The sequence below is a fragment of the Aethalodelphis obliquidens genome, unplaced genomic scaffold, assembly GCF_003676395.1.
Source record: "Aethalodelphis obliquidens isolate GAN/ISIS:26980383/991018 unplaced genomic scaffold, ASM367639v1 scaffold61, whole genome shotgun sequence".
Classification (NCBI taxonomy): Eukaryota; Metazoa; Chordata; class Mammalia; order Artiodactyla; family Delphinidae; genus Aethalodelphis; species Aethalodelphis obliquidens.
In genome coordinates, this window is record NW_020838005.1 from 323,080 (window position 1) to 335,399 (window position 12,320).

The 12,320-nt window shown below is 43.6% G+C and overlaps 1 protein-coding gene across 9 annotated transcripts in view; it reads right to left on the minus strand.

Moving 5' to 3' along the window:
- The window catches only part of ENTPD4 (ectonucleoside triphosphate diphosphohydrolase 4), a 36,232-nt gene that overhangs the window by 21,937 nt on the left and 1,975 nt on the right, over positions 1–12,320 (minus strand). For 3 of the 9 annotated variants that reach the window (XM_027087919.1, XM_027087911.1, XM_027087914.1), the window contains 4 exons: positions 8,417–8,512; positions 5,423–5,700; positions 4,053–4,250; positions 3,336–3,541 (listed from right to left, as the gene is read on the minus strand). In XM_027087919.1, coding sequence (XP_026943720.1) covers positions 3,336–3,541; positions 4,053–4,250; positions 5,423–5,430 — 412 coding nt within the window. In that variant the 5' untranslated portion in view covers positions 5,431–5,700; positions 8,417–8,512. Of the gene's footprint in view, positions 1–3,335; positions 3,542–4,052; positions 4,251–5,422; positions 5,701–8,416; positions 8,553–10,478; positions 10,498–12,320 lie in introns of those variants that run through there. The other 6 variants (XM_027087912.1, XM_027087918.1, XM_027087913.1 and 3 more) reach the window with 4 other exon arrangements.

Consider the following 12,320-nt stretch of genomic DNA (forward strand, 5'->3'; position numbering starts at 1 on the left):
TTTCCCTATCCCTCTGGTAACTCCCTCCACAGCGTCTCGGCTGTTACGTGACGGTGGTGCTACCTGTTCAGTCCTATGCTCTCTTCTCAGTCATTACAGACCTAATTGAGCCACTACTGTGTGTCAGACACTTGGGATCAGCTGCACATGAGCTCGCCCCTGCCCTTGAGAAACACGCCCCCACTGTCCTCAGCAGGTTCACTCACTCCCATGGCGGCCATCACCATCTATGCCTCCGATCTCCGAATCTTAATGGCAGCCATCCAGCTCTCTTCCCCAACCTCCAGATCAGTATGTAGTAACTGTCCACTGGACACAGCCATGTGCTTGTCCTCACAGCAACATATGTAAACCCAAACTCAACTTCCACTGTAAACCTGGCTCTTACTGCTCGTGACCTACCTTAGCAACCCCAGCCAGTATCCTGGATAAAATCCCTCTCCCTCACCCCAACGTGTGTTCTGGGTTTCACTGATCGCCTATCCTTGGCTCTGCTCACACTATTTCACTTCTCATCTCTGCTGGACACCACCAGCCTCTGCCAGCCTGCTGCAGCACATCCTACTCTCAAGTCCTGGCAATCCCCAACCACTCTCCGTGGTCTGAGATCTTCCTGGTCTGAGATCCTCTGGTGGCTCCTCAATGCCCTCCAGATAAAGCTCAGCTCTAGAACAGCATAACGTGCCCTGAGCACTCACCTATCCCATCTCTTGCCACATTCTTTCCATTTGGCTTCAACTAGACTGCATGAAATTTCTGTAATGCATCATACTCTGGCCTTAGGGCCCCTGCAGCTCCACCAGGAAGAGGCTTCTCTTTGACTGCCTCCCTCCCCCGACCCCTTTCACCTGGCTGACTCCCGCTCACCCACTGAGCTATGCCCTCTCTGGAAGTCCTCCCTAACAGGACCCTGAAGGCGAGCTCTCATTACATTCCATGCTTACCCCTACCTCTCGGTGGAGCACTCATTCCACCTCATCGAAACTACCTATTTACTTGCCTGTCTCATTTCAACTGGAAGTTTCTTGAGGGCACAAACTGTGTCTTGTTCAGATTTATTCTCAGCACCTGACACAGTCTCTTGGCAAATAGCAGGTGCTCAACAAATATTTGTTGAATGAGTACATAAGTGAATGACTATTTCCAGCTGTCATTTAGCCTACAACATTAAAGAGGAGGGGGATTTCAGAAGTCCAAAATTTATTTCACAGATTAGGAAACTGTGGACTCAGAAAGATTAAGCCATCTGTCAAAGCAATCAGCATCAAGCAATCTAAAAGCCAGATTTTTTGGACTCCACATACATTGCCATTTCAATGGACACTAAGCCCAAAGCTATCTAGAATCTATTAAGTAAGGAAATTTCTAGAGTTATGCTATAATGCTATACACAAGAGCCCATGCTTCAGGACAGAGAAGTACTATAAAAAGGTACCTGAATTTCCACTTCAAACATTTCCTGTAGCATCAAAGAGAATCATATTCAGACTGATTTTAATGAGATTCTGGTGTGTACCCTGGGATGCTATGGTAGCTGCCCCTTGTTCTCAGGGGACAACTCCAAGGCATGAAAGTGTTCATCTTATTCCATGAGAGCAGGTAATCACTGATGGAACCTGGGATGTGAAGCCAGACGAAATGCAAAGTGCTTTACAGAGTTTAAGCTTTTAATTTTCTGGTGAATTTATTTGGTCAATATTACTTTAACCCTGAAAGTGTTTCTAGATTTAGAGACACATAAAAATGTAAGAAATGGGAAAATGGAAAACTGAGAGTCATTCACTACGACTTACAGAGAAAATGATCTTCTATGAATAACTTTAAAAAAATGTTCACGGGGGCTTCCCTGGTGGCGCAGTGGTTAAGAATCCGCCTGCCAATGCAGGGGACACAGGTTCAAGCCCTGGTCCCGGAAGATCCCACATGCCACGGAGCAACTAAGCCTGTGCGTCACAACTAGTAAGCCTGCGTGCCACAACTACTGAAGTCTGCGCACCCTAGAGCCCATGCTCCGCAACGAGAAGCCACCGCAATGAGAAGCCTGCGCACCACAACGAAGAGAAGTCCCCGCTCGCCGCAACTGGAGAAAGCCCGCACGCATCAACAAAGACCCAACTCAGCCAAAAATAAATAAATTAATTTAAAAAAATGTTCATGGAAATGTACCCTGGTATCAAAATAATGCTTATACAAGACGCTCAGAGTAAGTTCCCTCTCTTTAACCTGAAAAATGAGGTAGAGATTTTGAATTTTCTGAGCTATATGCTGGTGCCAAGCTGCCCAAACCTCAAAGAACAGTCAACCTGTCGAGTGTTGCCTGAAGAAAGAAGTGGGACTGACTTATTCACTGAAGAATGAGTAGGATGCAAAAGGTCTACAGTCCTGGTAGACTGTTTTATGAGGACAGGTTTTCTTATCAGTTAAAACTAATCTCTTTTTCACTTACATTTTTGAAATGGGAGATAGTAAGCTATGACAGCTATTTTTTGTCAACATTCTCTAATATATTCAAAGATAAATTCTTCAGAATTTTTTATTTAATATTTTACTATTCAACACATTAACTAAATGAAACAAAAGTGCTGAAACTCTATTAAGATCTATGGTCCAATCACATCAGTGATTATCAACCATCAAGACGTAAGGTGCCTATTTCAAGGTACTCCTGAGATCTTCCATTCCTAACACTCTTGACAGAAGGGTGCTGCCCGTGGAAATGATACAGATACAGAAAAAGGTTGAGAACCACTGATTTAAATTGTCTAACGAGGAAGGCAAATCCCAATTTTTACATAACACGCTGACTTAGAAATTACAGTATCTTTAAAACTAGACATAGTGTTATCAGCTCTTCTAAGTTCTACTGTCACTCTTCTTAAATAACGTAGATGATTAGAAATGCACTGGGGTAGCAATTTTTAAAAATAACAAGTACATACCAATGTATTCAAGTACAGATATCCATGAGTTATCTGAAATTACCTTGTCATTAAGGATAGAGACCAACGGCTACCAACTAGAAAACAATCCCTCCATAATTAACGTCAACTAGCCAACATTTGAGCAGACACCATAAGTAAAGGCACTATGGTAAATGCTGCAGGAGACAAAAAAGACAGACAAGGGTTTAGGCTATTTTATGAAGGTATCAGTCACCTTATGCAAGATGAACAGAAAAGGGGAAACAGAGTGAAACAAGGAGATCAACTGGGTCCTGGTGTGAGCTCTGAATGAGGGTGATGACTGCAAGGAGAGAAAGGGAAAGACGTGAAAGCCAGCACAGAGAATGAAAAGGCAGAGCCTGCTTACCAGTCAGGTATTTATCATTCACGTACCGGGTTTTATTTTCATGACCACAGGCTTTCGGTTTTTATCCCGCATTTGCCTGATATCCAACAGATCATGAGGATTGCCGTTATGCCTTGGCCAGCAGTAAACGAATATCCGAGACCCGCTGCTCCCACAGTCCACCACGATACCATAGTTCACATTGGGGTTATTGGTGTCTGTAGCTTCAATGTCAGTAACTCGTGCCAAGTACCTTGTTTAGAGAAACAAACACATACTTTTAATGAGACAGAGACTATCAATGATGCAAGAAACAAACACCAAATCAGTGATCTCTAAGCTGTGTGGTAGCACCACCGTAACACTTTCACAACTGCCGAATGATTAAAAAGTCAAAAGAAAACAAAAAAGTGATAGTGATAAAAGTCATCTAGAGCAGATACACGCTCATCATTCCTTTAACTAAGTTCAAATAAGCTCTGAAAAGCAAAACTCTATTTCCAAACTATCAACATTAACTGAAAAATCAGCTTAAAAGGTATCACAGGAGAAGCTTATGCTTAAATCCTCTTATGATGTGGATTTGGTGGTAAATGACTAAACCATTTCAAACAGTTTAATTTTTCATGCTATGCTGTATTCGGTACAAAATCTGTTTCCTCCAGCTGCCGGCTCCTTAAATTCCATCCAAGTCCCCAAAGTCTGGAAGTCATCCCATGAAGGTATGGCATCCCATCTAGAAAACAAATGTGTTCTCCTCCTACCTTTGAAACTTCTTATCTCTGGAGAGCCGCCCATACTTATTTCGGATTATGACAACGGAAAAGTATAAAAGTGAGACAGCAGCAGCCAGAACGCTAATGACGAGAATCTGGCGTAAGTTGGTGTTCAGAATTCGGGGACACCCCACTGGAGAGATGCTGAAATGCCAGGAAGCCGGAAGAAGACAGGAGATGCCGATCCTGAAAATTTCAAAACGCAGGTTTAGCTAAAGCAGTCTGCTCCAGAGAGGCCTCCCCTCACTTCCACTGATCTGAAAGTTAAGACATTCCGCTTGAGCTGCCCCTGCTCCCCTGCTGGTAGGTTATCGGTATACCTGCATCTTCCACGTTGCTATTTTGCTATGTTAACTCGTTATTATAAAATTACATGAATGAGAATTCAGCCCTGATGACACTTCTGTGTTCCCCCTTTCTGGAGAGTATTAAGTAGTTTTATTTGTGCCCGGCTTTGTTCCAAAAATAGAATTATAGACAGCTTATAAGGATAAGTTCAATAAGATAAATAAGTAAATCTATAATGAAACCAGGTTTAAGGAGGCTGAGTTTAGAGCCCAGAAACACACGTAATAAGGAAAGCCTGCAAAGGTGGCTGAGCATGACAGCGACCAAAAACCCTGTCTGTTACAGCAGAAACATATAAACAGCCCAGGAGGAATCAGATTTTCTAACACTGAATCCCGAGGCCAATCTCTCCCGTGCTGATTGCGTGAGAAAAAGGGAAAAAACAGTATCTTTAACAACATCCCCGCAGCAGTCAATAAATACGTTTTGTATATCCTGTGTTTTTAGAAATATTCCTGAGACATTTTTGCAAATAAACTTTCTTCTCAGTTTGTCAGGAATGAGAGACTATTATTAGGCTTAAAAAACAAAACAAAACAAACCTTGCTGCCTTTGGGATAAATTCTACTGTTTACTGTTAATTTCTACACTCTTCCCTTTAAAGAGTGCTTCATGGACTAAAATATCTCACAGAAGGGGGAGGGATCCCGCTAACCCAATGGAATTTTCTATTTGTAGTTTCTGGTCTCCATGTGGGTTCTTGGGCCACGCCATGGAGTTTATCACCCCTCCCATACCTCCGAGGCTTACAGGCGGTCACCCTGTGCTTAATACAACTCCTCCCAGATTCCAACATGTGTGCCCTGTACAGTAAACTACACGAACCCCACTTTCCTTCTGTGACAGGCGCCCCCCTGGGGCCCTGGAAGAACAAAGGTGTTAAACAGAAGTGTAGCACGGCTCTGAACACTTCCCACTTGGGATTTAGATTCCTCCCCCCTCTCGAGACCTGCTTCTGTGGCACCAAATCTTGGGTGTTGCAGTGCCGGCGATTCGGCACCATCACTCACCTCCCCATGCTGGCAGGTCAGAGGCCAGGCGAGGCCCTGGGAGTCAGTCCTCACACACCATTACAGGAGGCCTCCTGGTGCCAGAGCCCTCCTGTTCCAGGAAGCGACAAAAGTCACAAAGACAGCACAAGCCAAGGAGACGCTGTGTTCTTTATCAAGTGCCTGCTTAAGCCCAAGCACACGCAGTCTGGTCTGTGATCCTTGCAGCGGAGCTCTTAGCTCGGTTTATTTTGAGCAACACCCTTCGAAGTTAATTTCGTGCTATCAGAGACATAGGCCTAAATCAAGAGAGATAATAACAGTCTGGCATTTTTACCTAAATGCGAATCAGTGATGCCAAAATACAGGTCACCGAACAGGTCTTAACCACCTTATGGTGCTGAATGTTAAGGAAGATTAGGGGTGGGAGTAGGAGGCAGGCAGAATGAATAACCGAATGGGAGTCTGAACTCTCCATTCAGCTGATAAATACCTACTAGATCGCTCTTTTATGTACAAAGTACCATGCAAGGCACCATGTTCCGAGGGAGCTCTGTCACCTTCACCGTGGCTGCCACTCCTTCAGCTCCCAGACCTCAAATCACAGGAGAACAGGAGGCCGGGGCCTCCTTCCAACCTGCCGGATCCGAAGGATGCGTGATCCTGGGTCTCCTTCTTGGTCTTGTGGCACCGATGTACCTCTTCCAGGCCTCTCAGGACAGCTGTCTCCCCTAGTCTGCTTCTTAGCTCTTGAATGATTCCTTCTCAGGACCCTCCACGTCTCGGCGTTTCTGCACATCCTGTCTGCTGTTCCCCAGGTTCTCTGTCTTGGCTCCAATCTCTTCTAACTCTAATCTCTGTTCCTGGTCAACTTCACTTACTGCTTCAATGATCCGGCAGCTCAGAACTTTCTTCCTCCACCCCAGGCTTCTCCTCTGAGCTACAGATACGTATCTTCAAGCACCTACCAACACCCCCATCTGAACATCGCACGGGCCCATGAGAAACATTTCTAAAGCTGAACCCTTCCACTGTAGCCCTCATCCTCTCCTCCCACGCTCCTCCTCTCAGTCTCAACCCCACCGACTGCTCAAGCAGAAACTAGGGAGTCGTGCCTGACCCCTCCCTCCTCCTCATCCTCCCGAGCCGACTTCTTACGGAGTCCTTCCATTTCTCTAACCTCCGTTCCTCTAAAGCCTGTCCCTTTTCTTAGCAATCTCTTACTCTTACGTGGCCTATCAGGACAGCAGCCTAACTTGTCAGTCTCCCACCTGCAGTCTCAACCCAGCGGCTCTCCAGTTCCTCACCCCATAGCTTCAGGCAGATTCTTCAACAGAAACTGACATCCACCCCATCCCTGCTCGGGTCCAGGATCCTGTTAATCTTGTGCTGGAAATCCTCCAACGGCTCCCCTTGCAAGTAAATAAAGGTCAAAGGCTGTACCCTGACTCCCCGTCCTACGGGATCCGGACATCTGTTACTGCTCTGACCTCACCGTCCCTCTCCCTTTCTCACTTCACTCCAGCCACACTGGTGTCCACACTGTCTTCACACACGCCAGGCACTGTCTGGTTTCAGAGCCTCTGAATGTGCTGCTCCCTCTGCTTGGAAATAATCCTTATGGCTTATTTTTTCACTCCCTTCAGCTCTTTACTCAATGTCACCTTCTCAGGAAGGCACGCCCTGGCCACCCAGTCTATAACTGCAAGCTCTCCCCTCCATCCAGCTCCCTTCCCTGGGTTATTTCTCCTCCTTAGCATTTACGTATTTATTAACTTTTTTTTTTTTTTTTGCCACACCACATGCATGCAGGTTCCCAGTTCCCCAACCAGGGATCGAACCCATGCCCTCTGCAGTGGAAGCTCGGAGTCTTAACCGCTGGACCACCAGAGAAGTCCCTTTATGAACTTCTTATATAGTGCTTATTATGTGCCAGGCCCTGCTGAAATGCTTTGCAAATACTAATCTATTCCTCCTATCGACCACCAAGGTAGGTACTATTTGCATAATATTTTACAGATGAAGCAGGGAGGCTGAGTAATGTGCCTGAGGTCACACAGCTAATAAAAGGTGAATATAAATAAAAGAGCTGGGATTCAAGCATGTGAATCCATACTCCTATCCTGTCCTCTAACACACTCTGTGTGTGTGTGTGTGTGTGTGTGTGTGTGTGTGTGTGTGTGTGTGTGTGTTTGCATTTCTCTTGCTCATGTGTCTCCTCCTCCAGAATGCCAGCCCCACAAGGGGCCAGATTTAGGTCTGCTTGGCTGCATTCCCGGCGTGGCGGCCCCTAGGAAAGGGCCTGGCAAGAAGTCAAGTTTCAGAGTTCTGGGACCGAAAAGGGTTACAAACTTATACACTAGGGTAATCTTTCCAAAACAAACAGTAATCATGACACCTCCCCACCTCCCAATTTTTGTCTCTCACTCAGGAAAAAGTCCTAACTCCTTAGGATGGTAGAGGAGGTCCTTCTTGATATAGTCTTGCGCTATTCCATACAGTAGCCATTGCCACATGGGGCTAAAGTAATTTAAATTAAAAATTCAGTTTCTCCAGACTCACAGATACAGAGAACAAACTAAGTGGCTACCAGTGGGGAGAGGAAAGGAGGGAGGGGCAAGTGAGGGGTAGGGGATTAAAGATGTTCATCACAGTATTATGTATAATAGCAAAACACTGTTCTAAACTAATGTGCCTTACAGGGGGGGTGGGTTAAATTAAACATGGTCCATGTATGCAATGGACTACAATGTGACTGTTAGAGGTGCTGACACAGATCTACATTTATTGACATGGAAAGATACTCACGATAGGTTAAGTGAAAAAACTAACATCATGCATAGAGAGGAGAAAATGGAAGGAGAAAAACCAAAATGTGAACAGTGGTTAGTTATTTCTGAGTAGTGAGATAATGGATCATCTCTATTCTCTTCCCTAGGCTTGCCTAGGTTGCTTAAAGGGCATATATTAATTTTATCATCAGAAGAAACAACAGAACTGTCTTTAACAAGCTACCTTTGACTGATATCTCCAGTTTCCGGCAGCCAATCCTCTTCTGGATATATCAAGAAAGCCCGTCTTCAAAACTCTTCATGGCACAGGAATTCCAGTCTGAACATTTAAAAAAATCAATAATTATGTGATAGTTGAACTACGAACAAAAGAAAAGAATGTTTAACTAACAGCTTAAAGTCAAGGTCCTTGGGGGAACAAAGGCCTTTCATGATTCAACGATTTGTATTATGAAGTGACATGAAGGGCAGAGAGGAGTAATACGACTGACTCCAATCTCAAGGCTTCTGCAGATTGGTAATGGAGAAAATACCAATACCCAAGAAATAATCAAGAGAGTAACAGAAGGCAATGTTAAATTATCTGGACTCCTGCTGTACCAGTTCAAAGAGCACGGTGAAGGCTACATGTTAACAGAAAGATTCCTGCAGGTGGGAAGTAGGCTTTGGATGGGGGAGGAGAAAAGAGAGTACCTTTCAAAGAAGAGGCCCTGTTAGGATGCACCGTGGCAAACTTAGTAAATGTTATTTAATCCAGTGTTTGTCTTAGGCCTTTTTTTTTTTTTTTGAGATATGAGATGACTTTGACAATGAGGATGAACAGATATTTTTGTAAGTTACAAAATTTGTGTTTAAAGACAGACAGAAAATAGGACAGCTTGTATATTGCTAAAGTAATTACTTTCATTTAGGACAAAAATATGGCTGAATATCACCCAGCAGACAACAATACGGTAATTTGATCTTAAAATGTAAACTCCAGCTGTATTTGCAGCTAAGAGTCTTGGCACCAGGGTTTAGGGTGGCAAACTCTTAGCAGTATTACATAAAACTGCCATGTTTTTAAAAGGCCTAAGTTGTGTGAGGCCCATCACCAGAGAGATGCATTAACTCGAATTCTTTCAGCTCATGGGGCCCCCCCTCAGCTGAACATTCTTTAGCAGAGTGAGGTCCGCTGGGTCCTCAGTTAACGTCTTTTCAGTCAGTTTCTCATTGACAGTCCTAAGGAAAACAGTGAAAACAAGTCAACTGCAAAGTGAAATGGCTCCCACGGTGAAAAATGCAGGATGCAGTGACACAGACATTAGCAAATTCTGAAATTACAGGCAAACAAAATCACAGACAAATGAGACTCTGGAAGAGCTAAACCTGAGTAAGAACAGGTAAGATGCCACGAAGGGTGCTTCAAAAAAGAACCACATGAATATCAAAAGATGACAAGAGAAGCTGGAAAAATCAAAAGAAGCCCACAAACAGGCAGAATTCTGTAAGAAATGACCGTCTTGGTGGGAGTGAGAGGCCAAAGTGAAGTGAAGGATGCTGTGTGGCACTCAGCTGTGGGAAAAATACATCACAGCAACTTGATTCGTTTGTTGTTTTAAGAAGAATGCACGGTAACACGTGTTGGCAACGATGTGGAAAAAGAGGAGCCTTGAGCATTGTTGGTGGGAATGTAAACTGGTGCAGCCACTAAGGAAAACATTATGGAGGTTCCTCAAAAAATTAAAAATGGATCTACCATATGATCCAGCAACTCCATGTCTGGGTATTTTTCTGAAGAAAACAAAAACATTAATTTGAAGAGATATATGCACCCCTGTGTTCATAGCAGGATTATTTGCAACAGCCAAGATATGGAAGCAAGTAAAGAGCCCAACAACAGATGGACAAAAGAATTGTGGTGTATGTATACAATGAAATATTACTCAGCCACAGAAAAAGAATGAAATCTTGCCATTTGTGACAACATGGATGGGCCTGGAGGGCATTATGCTAAGTGGAATAAGTCTGACAGAGAAAGACAAATACTGTATGATTTCACTTATATGTGAAGTCTAAAAAACAAATGAGCAAACATAACAAAACAGAAACAGACACAAACATACAGAGAACAAACTGGTGGTTGCCAGTGGGGTAGGAAATGGGAGGAGAGAAACAGGTGAGAGAGATTAAGAGGTACAAAATTCCAGTTACAAAATAAATGAGTCACAGGGATGAAATTTACATAGGGAATATAGTCAACATTGTAATAACTTTGTATGGTGCCAGATGGTAACTAGACTTACGGTGGTGATCTTTTTCGTAATGTACAGGATTATCGAATCCCTATGCTGTGCACCTGGAACTAACATAGTGTTGTAGGTCAATTATGCTTCAATTTTTTAAAATAAGAGAAAAAAGAAGAATGCACGTAGTTGCATTTATGATCGACATTTTCTTAATATTTAAGTTTTATTTATTTATTTTAATAAATTTATTTATTTATTAATTTTTCGGCTGCGTTGGGTCTTCATTGCTGTGTGCGGGCTTTCTCTAGTTGCGGCGAGTGGGGGCTACTCTTTGTTGCGGTGGCTTCTCTTGTTGCGGAGCACGGGCTCTAGGCACGTGGGCTTCAGTAGCTGTGGCTCACGGGCTCAGCAGTTGTGGCACAAGGGCTTAGATGCTCTGCGGCATATGGGATCTTCCCGGACCAGGGCTCGAACCCGTGTCTCCTGCATTGGTAGCAGATTTTTAACCACTGCGCCACCAGGGAAGTCTTTAAATTTTATTTTTCCATAGCAAGTCCTAATCAAACCTCTTCCCTACCTCTCACTGTTCATTTGCAAACTTCTGGTCCCCATTTTAAATGATCTTTTTCTGGTCATACTTTTCCCTGCATCTCCTCTGTAGTTTCCCAGATCTGCAACTCTGACTTCCCTCAAGTTTCAGTCCCACATCCTGAGCTTACCCAGTTACCACAAACTCATTTAGTCTAAGACTGTGCTCCCAAATCTTTTGACACAAACTAATACCACCTTCCAAATTCCCCAGGTATAAGAGGAGTATCACCGTGGACTGGGGTCACCTGATTCTTAACCTTGATTCCCAATTATCTGTGTGTTGCTACCCTGTGTCATTTATCAGGTCCTGTCAATTCTTCCTCAAACAGTCCACACATCTAAAATGACCACAGCAGACATCCCTACCTCAGGATAGGTCTCCAGGCGGGTCATTAACCTTCTGCCTTCACGGTGAACACCGTTCTTTGGAAACATTTCTTTGTAAAACGTTACCTTCACAATACAACCAGCTCAAGAAAAAAATCTAGAAACAATAAATGCTGGAAAGGGTGTGGAGAAAAGGAAACCCTCCTGCACTGTTGGTGGGAATGTAAATTGATACAGCCACTATGGAGAACAGTATGGAGGTTCCTTAAAAAACTAAAAATAGAACTACCATACGACCCAGCAATCCCACTACTGGGCATATACCCTGAGAAACCATAATTCAAAAAGAGTCATGTACCACAATGTTCATTGCAGCTCTAACTACAATAGCCCGGATATTGAAGCAACCTAGGTGTCCATCGACAGATGAATGGACAAAGAAGATGTGGCACATATATACAATGGAATATTACTCAGCCATAAAAAGAAACGAAATTGAGTTATTTGTAGTAAGGTGGATGGACCTAGAGTCTGCCATACAGAGTGAAGTAAGTCAGAAAGAGAAAAACAAATACCGTATGCTAATGCATATATATGGAAGCTAAAAAAAAAATATGGTACTGATGAACCTAGTTGCAGGGCAGGAATAAAGTTGTAGATATAGAGGATGGGCTTGAGGACACAGGGTGGGAGGTGGAAGCTGGGTCCAAGTGAGAGTAGCACTGACATATATACACTACGGAATGTAAAATAGATAGCTAGTGGGAAGCAGCAGCACAGCACAGGGAGATCAGCTCAGTGCTTTGCATTGACCTAGAGCGGGGGATAGGGAGGATGGGAGGAAGGCTCTACAGGGAGGGGATATGGGGACATATGTATGCATATGACTGATTCAACAAAAACTAACACAGTAAAAAAAAAAAAAAAAAAAAAAAACTAACACAGTATTGTGAATCAATTATACTCCAATAAAGATCTATT